Below are 12,557 nucleotides of genomic sequence, written 5' to 3'. Positions count from 1 at the left end.
GACAAACTAGCAGTCAACAGGCTTCTATCATTAATAAACATTTTTCTTGAGACCAATCCATTATTTAATCGATAAGATACGTAAACAATCGCTAGAACGCAAGAACGCTTTGAAAAGACCGCTCAGTGGCGCGAGCACGTCCGAACACGCTAGAACGCTCTAAGCAACTGTTCGCGCGCTCTTGCGCCGTTTACATCAAGCAAACGAGCATTCTTAGAATATTCTATAGAATCTTTGCGAACGCACTAAGAACAACGAAAGAATGCTCTACGCCTGTTTACACTAGAAGAATTTGATGTAGTGGGGATAGAATGAGCATTCGCTCGTTTGATGTAAATCGACCTTAAGATGAATCTAAGGCTTCCTTCAGGATCAAAGGGTAAAATTCAGAAAAAAACTTCACTCTGTCACTCTCATTTTGACTATGTCAAAATCCAATACATTTTTGACGTAAGGGAGCCGGATGTACTAAGGGTGAGATCTATAGAGCGCACTTAGACTTTGCTCAGACTTAACTATAACCATTCTTTACTTTTTTAAAGGATAATAAAGAAGGTATTGCATGAAATGAAACATCAATTTCTGTCTTAGCTTGAGCTTAGCTTATTCTCACCGTTAAAATGTCTATAAATATACTAAATCATAGTTTAACCTTAGTGTTTTTCGTAAGTAAAGTCTGAGCAAAGTCCAAGTGCGCACTATAGATCTCACCCTAAGTGTCGATTCTAAATCTCACTTAAGGTGTCAATCAAGTATGCAAGTTATCAGTTTAAGCTAGTACCTTACAGTGACGATTTCACGAATTTTCGAGAAATTCTTCCATTTGCTTGTAAACTTGCCGATTATGATTTAGAAAACTAAAAATAATACAACTTATTGAAATTATTTTATATTACCTCAATACAAAGATAAAAAATACATAAATAAGAAAGAAAACTAACATTATTGATTAGTTGCAAAAAAACTTAATTAGATATGGGCGGGTCACACCACTGGCATGAACAATGGCAGATGGACAAACAGGGTAATAAGGTGGAAAGGGCCACCAAGGAGAAGAGAGGTCGCCTCTTGCATGGTGAGCTGACTAGCTTAAAGTTGGTGGAAAAGATTGGGAGAAAACTGCTCAAGACAGATGGAGCCAGTTGAAGGAGGCCTATACTTAGGAGGTCCTTGAAAAAAAATATAATTATTTGTGTATAAAATTTTGTGTGTATCTTTTGTAGAGATGAAAGTTTAAGAATAAATGAGGCTTAATTATCATATTACCTCAATATGTCAGTGATGCGGCATATGCGTAGGGTTTGTGATGGCAGCAAGACGTGTGTACGTGGTGCGCGGTCGCGTCCTCGCCGGGGACTCGTTCCCGCTCGACTCGTTCTTAAATACGGCGCAACAACGCCATTGGTTGAGGTATTGCACTGTGGAGGGGTTTAAAAGGTTTTAGTAGTGCAATTTTTTTATTTTATTTACTATAAACTTTTACACACAAATCTTTCAAGACTTCTTTTACACTGTTACTTTTCTCTGTGAAATGTCTTCTCCGGTCTAATCATAATGGAGTTTGTTGATTTAAATATAATATACTAAATGACCGATGAACTTCGTAACACCTTTATATATTTGTGTCAAAACTTAATACAACATTTTTAAAACAGACCAAAGAGATCGGATTTCATACTGCAGTTATGAAACACAAAAATCTGAAGGCATCTATGACAACTAAGTGACAACTTTTTATTTTTAAAGACAAAAGTCATACAATGTTTCCCACCGTTTAAACCTTCCCTAAACTTCTACAAATATTTCAGAATAATAAATAGCCAAATCGGTACAGCCGTTCTCAAGTTTTACGGAGGCAATCATATTTATACATAAGACAGGTTTATACATGAGAGGTTTTTATATGAAGAAGAAAATTATTTTGTTATCAAAGAATGATAATTAACATTTAAAAGTCTTGAAGTTGTTTACGTGTTTACAAGTAGATAAATAATTTAATGAGCATTAATTGCCCATTTCTATAAGTTTAAAAACGTAGTTATGGTATTTATCTCTATTGACAAAAATGTCTTACTTTTTGTTATTTCTTTTTAAACAATAATTTTATACAAATTAAAAGTATTTTGGGTATCTACGACTACTACTGTGTAGTACTGGGTATTTTACCGATTTTTAGTTTTCACTCACATTTGATAATCAATGTAAACCAAATAAAGTAAATAAAACCGTCCGAATAACATTAAAATATACATATTTATGTTTAAAACATAACAAAGTTATTTAATTATTTAAGAAACTGGTGTAAGTTAAAATCTGTTAAAATAATTAACTGTTGAAATCGAGCTTTCGTCAACTGACATTTTCATACAAAGGTCTATCCACAGACACCGATACGACCTCCCATGGATAGGTTGTATCAACAGATGGCTATTACAATCCGCCGTGTTTTTTCCGCCGCAAATTGGTTATTGGCACACTTTTGGATTAAGATTACTATCTCAGATTATGGATTGAGATAGGTTATTGGGTTCGGGCATTAGTCGAGTAAATAAGACCATATAAACACTAACTTTTCCAGAGTCTTACGCAGCAGTCGTCCCCTGATGAAGCAAGTAACGTTCCAGTGACGTTCCACGAAACTCTCCAAACACATGAACTGTGGTCATCAAAGGCAGCCAATACTTCACTACGGAATCTGACCCCACACCCATTACTGTTGCTTGTAGGCTCACTTAAAATTAAAAAAAATATATATTAAGAAGATATTCAAAAAAGAACCAGAAGAATATTTAACCATAGAGAAATTTGAACCATTACTCGTATCGGTAAAAACGAAATATTTAAATATTTTTATTTAGTAATTTTTTTTTATTGAAAAATATTAATGTGTTCTCAGGAGTAAACAGACAAAATATTTGAGATCTTCATAGATACCAGATCGGAACTCGGGATGTATTTACTTTGCGTTTCACTTTGAATATTATGTGTATAAAAAAATATTTATTTGTCTATATATCCAAGATTGTTTGACTCCTCGAAAATATTATTTCCTGTTAAAAAAATCTCAACTCATCAATAAATGTATAAAATACATACGGCAGAGGCTCCATTTTGATAATACGGACGTCTTTCGTAGCGACTGCTAAGAGATGGAAGGACCGGCCTAGATTCGGGGCGAAGGCGAGATCATTAACTGGCTCCACTACCGAAGCAAGGCACTCGGTCTTGGCCCATCGTCGACTGGACTCGCTGTGCCTAGAATTATTTTGCCTCTACAGATCCCTCCAACCACGCAACATATTATATTCGACCCCATTTAAGATTGAGTTTTGGTTCCACACCAATTTTTTGATTGGTTGACAAATGAATTTATTAGGGAATGGCAATATGGCGGAAACAAATAACTATTTCATTGCGTTGCAATTGGTATTTTTATAGAACAAGAAGTTTAAAATTGATGCACTTAATTTTGGAGGATACTAATTTATAATTATTTGGACATCTTTATAAAAAAATTATCTGTTATGAATTCTTGTGATCTTATCAAACCAAAGGTTTGCTAAGAAGACGCGTAAAACGGAACATATTCTTGTCTATAAAGATTACAGTTCATAAACCTTAAAAATTTATTAAATAGAGTTAATTGAAAAAGAATTTAAATAAAGATAAACCAAAGACAAAATTTTGTCTACTTACTCATAAATAAAGACTTTTCCATTACAATTTTTATCAGTCTGTGAATTTGCATTTGCCAAATTGGGTTCATCACTCCCAACAGCCAGCATCGGAGGATTTGAATTTACCCTGTAACACATAACTTTGTTTTAAAATTTAAACTGTTTTCATTATTGAAAATAATGATTATACTGTTGAAAAAAACCATTTATGAAAAATCTTAGAAATCCTATGTGGATTTTTTTTTGGTGGGGTTTCACTTCTTTTTCTAAGTTGCATATGTCTGTTTACACTTTAAATTTTGTTAATGGCCAAAAAAATCCCTTTGGTATGCCCTCATCTGTGGAACTATGTGTTTTGTAAGTACATTATTTTTATAAATACCTGGATAAAGAAGGATTCCAAGAAAGACAACTAATGGAGACTTTTGTAGGCATTTCATGTTGTAAGGTCCACTGAGCAAGGTTCATAACATCTGGTGCTTCATATATCCTGCAAAAATTAGCACTGTATTACAATCAAATACATTTTTAACCAACTTCATTCAAATCTATTGTAGTGTTACAAGTCTTGAAGGTTTCACAAAATTAGCTGCTTTTGTTATCTTCCAAATAGCAATAGAGTATAAAGTAATAATTATCAAAGCAGTATAACAATATCAGCCAACATATTGATTCACTTTATAAAATAAATGGTATTTGGTATATGTTCCATTATTTTAAAAGTTTTGAAACTTCTCACTGTAAATATAATTCTTCTTTTTTAAATACATGGGGTTGTCAATAAGAAACCATAGTTACCTAATAATACCATCAGCAGAACAAGTAACCAATAGTAAACCTAAATGCTTGGGCCCAAATTTGACGTCAGTCACTGAAGTTCTTGAATCAACTAAATTTGATCTCTTTACCCATGTCCGAAGACCTTTTTCTGATCCCGAAGCTGTTATGTCTCCTAAAACAAGGGTATAAGTAGGCATGTTACATAGATAGAAGAAAAATAAAGGTTATATAAATATGTTGACAGTAATAATAGAGTTAAATATACATAGCTAGGAATATTAATTGTGGGCATTTGGTAGTTCTTTATAGTATACAAACCAACTTCTTCCCAAATAGCAGCTGTCCTATCAAAAGAGCATGTTGCTAGAACTTGTCCAAACTCAGGATGGGCCCAAGTTACTTTCCACACTGAGCCGTGGTGAGCCTTCCAGCTTGCTGTCAATCGCCACCCTCCTTGGCCATCTGCATCCCATACCTTAAGCAGAATTATTAAAATAAATATTAACACATAACATATTTAGACATTTAAGGTATACCTTAAGTTATAACTTATTATATAATTACTGAAGAATTTAACTACTACGTAAATAAAAGCAAAACAATAACATAACCTACCTTCACATACTGATCACTTGAACAAGTAGCCATTCGTTCTCCATAGAAATCAAATGCAACATCGTGAATTAGATCCTTGTGGTCAGCTATTATAGTTTGTGATTCAAAAAAATTATTAGCACTGACTTCACCCATTCTATATATTAAAGTAAAGGATGTTGGTGACTACAGAGAAATATAACTTTAACTTAACAAATTCTAATAAATTTAAAACGTCTGAATTATAAAAACAAATTCGAATTACAGATTAGTTGGATTATCAGACAAGTGACAATTTACATGATTATTATATTTCTGTTAAGTTAAAATATTTTTTTCAAGTCTTCGATATCTTTATTGAAATATTGTTACGTAAATAACTGCTTTATAAAAAGGAGCAGCAGGAACGTGATTGAAGATATTAGAATTATAATAATTACTTTCAAGAATATACGTCTCATATATGGACAACTAATGCTCTGTGAAAGTTTTAGAATTTGAATTGTGGCGGGAAGAGGGCAGGCGACCGCTGACAAATATTTGAATGGTCAATGGCAGAACTTTTTGTTGTTCGTAACATCTTACGCGGTACGCCTTACTGAGACCACAGAAGGTGAAGAATGTGTATACAAAACGAAAGGCATGACGAACCGTTGCGATCGAACATGATGACAGTGATGACTAATCGTAATGATAAAACGTTCGGCGCGTACAATCTTTTCATATTACAATCTTGTTCTCCAAATTAGTAATATGCTAACTTCTTAAACTGTAAGGCCAGCCAGAACATAAAAAATCAGATAATAATAAAACAATAAGAAATGTTACATGCATTTTATTTTATTTAGGATCTTCATGGCTGCAAATGAAACAACAATGATTCTGGTTAATAACAATTTTAAAATATCTTAATAATTAGTCTTTAAAAAAATAGTTACAATATTGAGATAAAATTGGCACAGAATACAAGTCAAATATAATATTATAAATTCATTATTTACTTTATATTATATACCAATGTAGTTAAAGCTAGTAAAGTAATTGATGTAAAGTACTAAATAAAATCATTGCTAGTTTTTAAATCATTGTTTCATACCCATAAAAAGTCTTGTTCAAGTCTTTACTTAAAACTAATTACCATGTGTTATACACAATATTAATTATGGGCTTTCTAAAAATAGTATGGTAAAGATAATGTTAATTTTATACAAAATTTCTTTGCTATAATGCAAAATATTGCCTAATGGCCACATCTCCAGATGTGATATTATTAAAAGAAGATAGAACAATAAATCCAAGCTGTAATTTTCCATTATCACCACAGTTATGCTTTATAGTAACTCTAATTTTTCAACAGCAGTTTAACATAATAATTCATCTGTCTTGAAGTTTAGAAGTGTAAGTTTGTAGTAGCAGTAAACTTATAATCTACCTCACTGTTCTTAAACAGTTGTAGCAAATTCAATCTCAGAGTGGTTCTTCTAGTAATCCAGTTACCATATTAAGAGTTTACATGTGGGATTACATCAATTAGATGGCAAAATTAAAATGAGGTGTGCCTAGATTTCAATTGATCAATTTCTAAAGCTAGTTTTCTATTTATTTCTACCAATTCATTTTGATTTTCCTCTAACTTTAATAATTGGTTGCTCATTTGAGATAGCTGCTTTTCTAAATAAAGCTTTTGTTTAGTCAATGCCATCATAATATGAAGAAAACAATTCTTATTGTCATCTGCGACATATGAAAGACTTAATTTGAAGAAATCTTTTAGCTCTTCTATAGTTTTATTGTCAATACCAACATTTTGAACTGAGATATTGGATTTTATCGGTACACTGTTAGAATTTGAAGCTCTTTCTTCACTTATACCATTTTGTGTTGTGAGGTTTTGCATAATGTTATCTGCAGTTTTATTTATAATTGGTGTAGAGGATTTTTGTTGGATAGCACTATTTTCAATATCCAACTGATGCAATCTGAATTCATTACGATCACTTTTTCTATAAGTTTCTAATGATCTATTTTGATTTATTTCTAATTCTTCAATTGTTTTGTCTTCCATACCCATTTTAAAAAGAAATGAATCTTCCACGTCTCTTGCAGGTGGTTCTAAACGATTTGGTGGTGTGTTGCATGTAAATAGCATATCTAATGAATTGTTTTGAATTGGTGATTCAATATTGGGGCTGTTTGTATCCAATTTATCAACCAAACTTAATTCTGGAGACATAAATTTTTTTCTTGGTGGCTGAAATGCTACTTTCTTTACTTTATTGTTATGGCCTTTTAAAATTTTTAATGGTGTAGTTAAGTCTCTTAAATCATACAGCAAAACATAGCCCTTCTGAGTTCCAAGTGCAACTTGATTTTCTCCATTTATTGCCAATGATGTTAAGGCATGTGGCGTTTTTAAAGTTGATACAACATTTCTTTGTTTGATATCATAAACTTGCAAATTTTTATCAAGACCACAAGATAGCATAACATCCCTATTGATAAGGGAATATACAAAATCGGAAACTGGAGATGCATGACTGTTCTCAAAAGTGACTTTGTCCTTATTAACACTAACATCCTTTAGTATAACATGCCCTTCATCAGTTGCTAGACCTAATAGTGACCTTGCTTCATGATGAAACTTCATTGCCGATATGCTCTTGGAACAATTAAGTTTAACAGTTGAAATAGGTATATTAGACACTAGCCCATAAATCACAGTGTCGCCATTTTGCATACTAGCAGCTAAATTTGTATTTTTAGCATTAAAACTTAAAAAGTCTACTGCAGCATAGGATGGCAATGTGGGAAATATTTTGGTTTTTTCTTTGTTTTTAGCATCCCAAATGATCACTTCACCTTTTGTAGTTCCTACTGCTATATTACGATGGCCATCTCTTTGGAAGCATGCTGCACATGAATCGTCGATTGGGATATGCTGTAACACCAAGTTATGGGATGCAGGACTTAAAATTTCAGCAGTTCCTTTAGGGTTGACCTGAAAGTATAAAACGAATTACAAAAAGAAAGGGAAAACATAATATCTTATGTTAACATTTATCATGCAGAAAAAGTATTTTTTTTATAAAGAGAATGCATACCAATAGGATATATTTACTATCATCGCTCCAAGACACATCTCGTATAATTCCATCGGATTTTCCATGACAATATTTCAATTCCCAATTGTTTGTATCATATAACAACAAACGTGAACTGACAGACGATAGATACATCTTATTTAACTGATATAGTTTAACGTTATGGGCTTAAAATTTTAAATAATCAACAAACATGAAACAAAATCTTAGACCAATAACCGATTACCGAAAATTTTGACACTAGAAGGCCGTATATATGTCAAATTTAACTCATCAATGTTCACAGAAAATTATAAATTTTTATGTTATTATTTCAATGCCTTTTTTCTTAGTAAAATTCTAAGCAAAACTATATAGGACTATCAAATCTCATTTTAAAATGTGGGTTTTATCTTAGAAGAATTTGTACCATATCGTATGCCTAATACAATTTGTACAATAACTTACGCTACACGTTACAAACAAGTGAAAAATATATTGGTTTATTATTTAAAAATTTTTGCGATGTTGATATTCTTACCAATTTAGCAGCTGATTTTATTTACAATATTGTCTACAAAAGACATGAACCTTATTCTATCTCCGTTTTATGCGTATATAGTCTGGCTAATGAAAGAAGATAATTGAATTATTTGAAAACTTTCGGATGGCAACACAGAATGTCATTGAATTTCTTAGGCTAGTATGATTTATTGTCTTGATACTTCATGCAATTACTCATTTGTATTTCTATTATATATTTTTTCCGAATAGTTAACAGGTATAATAGCCTAAACTTTGTTTTATTTGATAGAATATTCAGTTTCTTTCGCAGGAAATCTGGAGGATATAGAAGGAGTCGATGCAATAGGGAGAACTATTGGTAAGCTCACTGATTTAGAGCAGAAAGATAGAATAAAATCCCAGAACCAGTACTTTAAAGAAATCGCAATTTCTTTGAATTCTGATTTTGATTATTCCGAATAAAGTTGTGCGTTATAATAAATATAGTTTTAGTTTTCCATGCAATGCTAGTCATTTTAAGTATCAATAGTAAAAGACTAAATACGTATAGTATTTAATTTTATAGAAATACAGTGACTATCAATGTAAAAAATAATAAAATAAAATCAAGTATCAAGTAAGTTTAATCCACAAAATATATCAAACTTTTAGGGATACCATACTAATTTTTTTATAATTTGCCGCGCTTTTCCGTTATCTTCTTTCATAAGCCGGACTCTAGCATTAGAAATATAGAACCAACATATCTATAGGTCTACCAGGATCTGATGGCAAAAAGGGAAAAAAGAAATTGACGCTAGCAATACTGGGGAAATTGGAGTAAAACGTTTTGATACTTTTTTTTCCTTATAGCGGCTGATTCTGTGTGTGATACATTCAAATATAAAAATTTATCCAATGTGGGGTTTGAAATTTAGATGAAAACTCCAATTACTCTGTTCATGAGTTTATTAATTAATTAAGAACTTGAAAATGGTTCCAAATACTGCACATCCATAAAAAAGTCTTCAACGAAGTATTTATAATAAACCTTTCCTCCTGCATCTCAATTAACCGATCTTGTTCTATGAACGGATTTTCAATTTTTATTACATGTTCACAAGATTTTCGCCATTCATCGATCCCTATTTGAGAGAAATAAACAGTGTACAACTCATTTATCTTGTTTCTGATCAATTCTAAATCAAAACTATCCAAGTTTATTTGTAGTATAAGAAACCCCTGAAATAAACCAAAGTTTAGTATAAGTACATAATATAATACACACGAAAAATCCCATAAACCAAACTATCAAGACGTGTCATTCCTACTAACCAGTCAACGCTTGCACATGGCTCAATATCGATGATTGTGTATGTTCTGCATCTTGTTGACCAAGTATTCTTTGATAAACATTGAAAACAATATGTCTTGCTTGCGATCGAAGAGTTTTCTTCGACATTTTCATCACTTTTTAAAGGAAATTTTTTCAAACAAAAACAATTCCTCGAAATTTCAGTTGACAGATGAAATTTTTCTTTTATTGCCATATGTAAATCGCTAATTTTTAAATTTTTTTTTTGCCATCAGATTCTGGTAGACCTATAGTTTTTGTCGTTATTTTAGCGCGATTTATATGCTGTAATTTTGCAACTATTGAAAATTTATCTCTTCGATAGTCTATGGTCATGATTAGTCTATCTACTCCTTAGTCTGTGATTTTTTTATTGTTTACGTTCCGTTAGAGTGACGTGGTCGGTAAATGTCCGAAGACCGTATAGTTTTATTATTAAATAAATTTAATTACCAATATTGTAAGTAATGTTTAAATCTTAGAACAATAGTTTTATTAAAGGTGCAGTTGTACTTTTGAATATTTCTATCGGATTTAATTATAAAAAATTGTTTAGGTTTGGTAAGAACGCCTTAAATACTTTACGCCTTTACTAAACGCGGTTCTGATCTAAAACTGAACCGTTTCTAGTTTGGTATAAGTGTTACTTTATACTCCTTTATGTTCTATCAACTACACACACACATTACACATAGTTTTAAAATTTAATCCTTAAAACAATTTTCAATTATATTTGTCTTATATTGTTCTCTAATTTCAGAAATAAAAATGATTACCGATATCCAGCTTGCAGTGTTCTCAAACATTTTAGGTGTATCCATATTCCTCCTTGTTATACTTTACCACTATATCAACGCAAACAGCAGCAAATAAAGGTATATATTTTTCTCTATGAATCTTTATAGAGTTGATAGTGGAAGTGGCTTTTATATACCAACCTGTAGTAACAGATTAGTACCTCCAGCAATATTCAGTATGATTTTTTTATTATACATTTTTAATAGGGTGCTAAGATCAATACATACAAGAATGCCCAAAATTGCAATTTTAAATAAATAGTAAAATATACAATAATTAATTTGTTTGTTTCAGATATTGCACCTAATTGTCCAATTATGTTACTAAAATATGTTGTAAGATGTAAATAAATTATGTAAAACATTTTTGTTTTTTAATCAACATAGTTCTCTTGATTTTGTACTAAGTAAATTTTTAAATAATAATACTAGTTAGCAAATTTACTAAACATTTTTAATAATTAGTTCAATGTTTAAAGACACTTCTAACCTTCACACTTTAACTTCTAACTTCACCTTTTATTTAGACAGAAATTAATGGTTTTGTCTAGACTTAGGGTTAGAACTGCATTTGAGTAGGTTATAATATATATAAGAAAGTTTTGTTTAGGGTTTCTGTGATATATAATAGTATATGTAGTAGTAATAGTTATTATGTGTAAAAATTGTACACTAGACAAAAGTAACTACATAGTAGTAAATTAGTATAATCGATAGTTTATTATTATTTACAGCTACTGTAAAAGGAAGTTTTTTTTTTTTAATAGAACGGGGGGCAAATGGGCAGGAGGCTCATCTGATGTTAAGTGATACCGCCGCCCATGGACACTCTCAATGCCAGAGGGCTCGCGAGTGCGTTGCCGGCCTTTTAAGAATTGGTAGGCTCTTTTCTTGAAGGACCCTAAAGGTGGGAACTGACCAACGTTACGAGGTGTAATGTAACATGTAATGTAATGTTAAGGTGGGAACTGACCAACGTTACGAGGTGTAATGTAACATGTAATGTAATGTTACACAGCGAGTATTCCGTGCAGTCAGTACGTCGTGTTACGGGGAAAAACAACGTAACACGACGTACTGACTGCACGAATGCTCGCTGTACAACATTACATTACATGTTACATTACACTTCGTAACACTGGTCAGTTCCCACCTTTACACAGCGATCATTCGTGCAGTCAGTACGTCGTGTTACGGGGAAAAATAACGTAACACGACGTACTGACTGCACGAATGCTCGCTGTACAACATTACATTACATGTTACATTACACCTCGTAACATTGGTCAGTTCCCACCTTAAGTCGAATTGGTTCGGAGTTATGTTTTGTTATCTGACAACCAATGTACAACAACCAAAAGAATTTGAAAACGATTCATCAATGTACCAATAGATGGCGATAAGTACAATTTATGAAATAAAAAGTGGTTATAATATTTTAAGAAATCTCTTTACTTTTAACATTGTTATGGGGTAGTTAATTAAGAACAATAATTAATATATATAATATACAATATATTGATATAAAATAAACACAGTAATTTAAAATCGAACATAATACGGCCATTTATTCTTTGGTGAATGGTGTTATAGCGTGAATTAGTAGTGAAACTTCCTAAATTGCTTTTTATTACAGATATTATTGCCATTGGGTGTAATTTATCGTCTCAATAGTTTTATTTGGCCGTAGGGAGCGATTATCGCTAGCTTAGATCATCTGTAATACTTAGTAAAAATTCTGGCTATTGATATCACAAAAGAAATAGGTAGT

At 31.7% G+C, this 12,557-nt stretch overlaps 3 protein-coding genes across 5 annotated transcripts; 1 reads left to right on the top strand and 2 right to left on the bottom strand.

Moving 5' to 3' along the window:
• Nucleotides 1–1,266: 1,266 nt before the first annotated feature.
• Nucleotides 1,267–5,322, bottom strand: LOC125063653 (nucleoporin SEH1). The gene is made up of 8 exons (XM_047670209.1): nt 5,073–5,322; nt 4,776–4,932; nt 4,476–4,629; nt 4,060–4,167; nt 3,697–3,804; nt 3,097–3,255; nt 2,571–2,731; nt 1,267–1,418 (listed from the first exon to the last, which is right to left on the bottom strand). Exons 1-8 carry the CDS (start codon nt 5,205–5,207, stop codon nt 1,276–1,278), a joined length of 1,125 nt encoding a protein of 374 aa, XP_047526165.1. The 5' UTR covers nt 5,208–5,322; the 3' UTR covers nt 1,267–1,275.
• Nucleotides 5,323–5,871: 549 nt separating this feature from the next.
• Nucleotides 5,872–8,598, bottom strand: LOC125063650. Its single transcript, XM_047670194.1, has 2 exons — nt 8,153–8,598; nt 5,872–8,049 (listed from the first exon to the last, which is right to left on the bottom strand). Exons 1-2 carry the CDS (start codon nt 8,285–8,287, stop codon nt 6,595–6,597), a joined length of 1,590 nt encoding a protein of 529 aa, XP_047526150.1. The 5' UTR covers nt 8,288–8,598; the 3' UTR covers nt 5,872–6,594.
• Nucleotides 8,599–10,322: 1,724 nt separating this feature from the next.
• Nucleotides 10,323–11,150, top strand: LOC125054610 (dolichyl-diphosphooligosaccharide--protein glycosyltransferase subunit 4). Of its 3 annotated transcripts, none has more exons than XM_047656608.1 (3): nt 10,323–10,449; nt 10,750–10,864; nt 11,082–11,150. In XM_047656608.1, exon 2 carries the CDS (start codon nt 10,758–10,760, stop codon nt 10,860–10,862), a length of 105 nt encoding a protein of 34 aa, XP_047512564.1. In that variant the 5' UTR covers nt 10,323–10,449; nt 10,750–10,757; the 3' UTR covers nt 10,863–10,864; nt 11,082–11,150. The 3 variants fall into 3 exon arrangements, with proteins under 3 accessions (XP_047512564.1, XP_047512582.1, XP_047512574.1); XM_047656626.1 differs by having other exon boundaries at nt 10,378–10,490; XM_047656618.1 differs by having other exon boundaries at nt 10,438–10,550.
• Nucleotides 11,151–12,557: the final 1,407 nt, after the last annotated feature.

The sequence above is a fragment of the Pieris napi genome, chromosome 1 (assembly GCF_905475465.1).
Source record: "Pieris napi chromosome 1, ilPieNapi1.2, whole genome shotgun sequence".
Taxonomy (NCBI): Eukaryota; Metazoa; Arthropoda; class Insecta; order Lepidoptera; family Pieridae; genus Pieris; species Pieris napi.
Note: the sequence above shows the minus strand (reverse complement) of the source record. Positions and strands in the feature narration are given on the sequence as shown.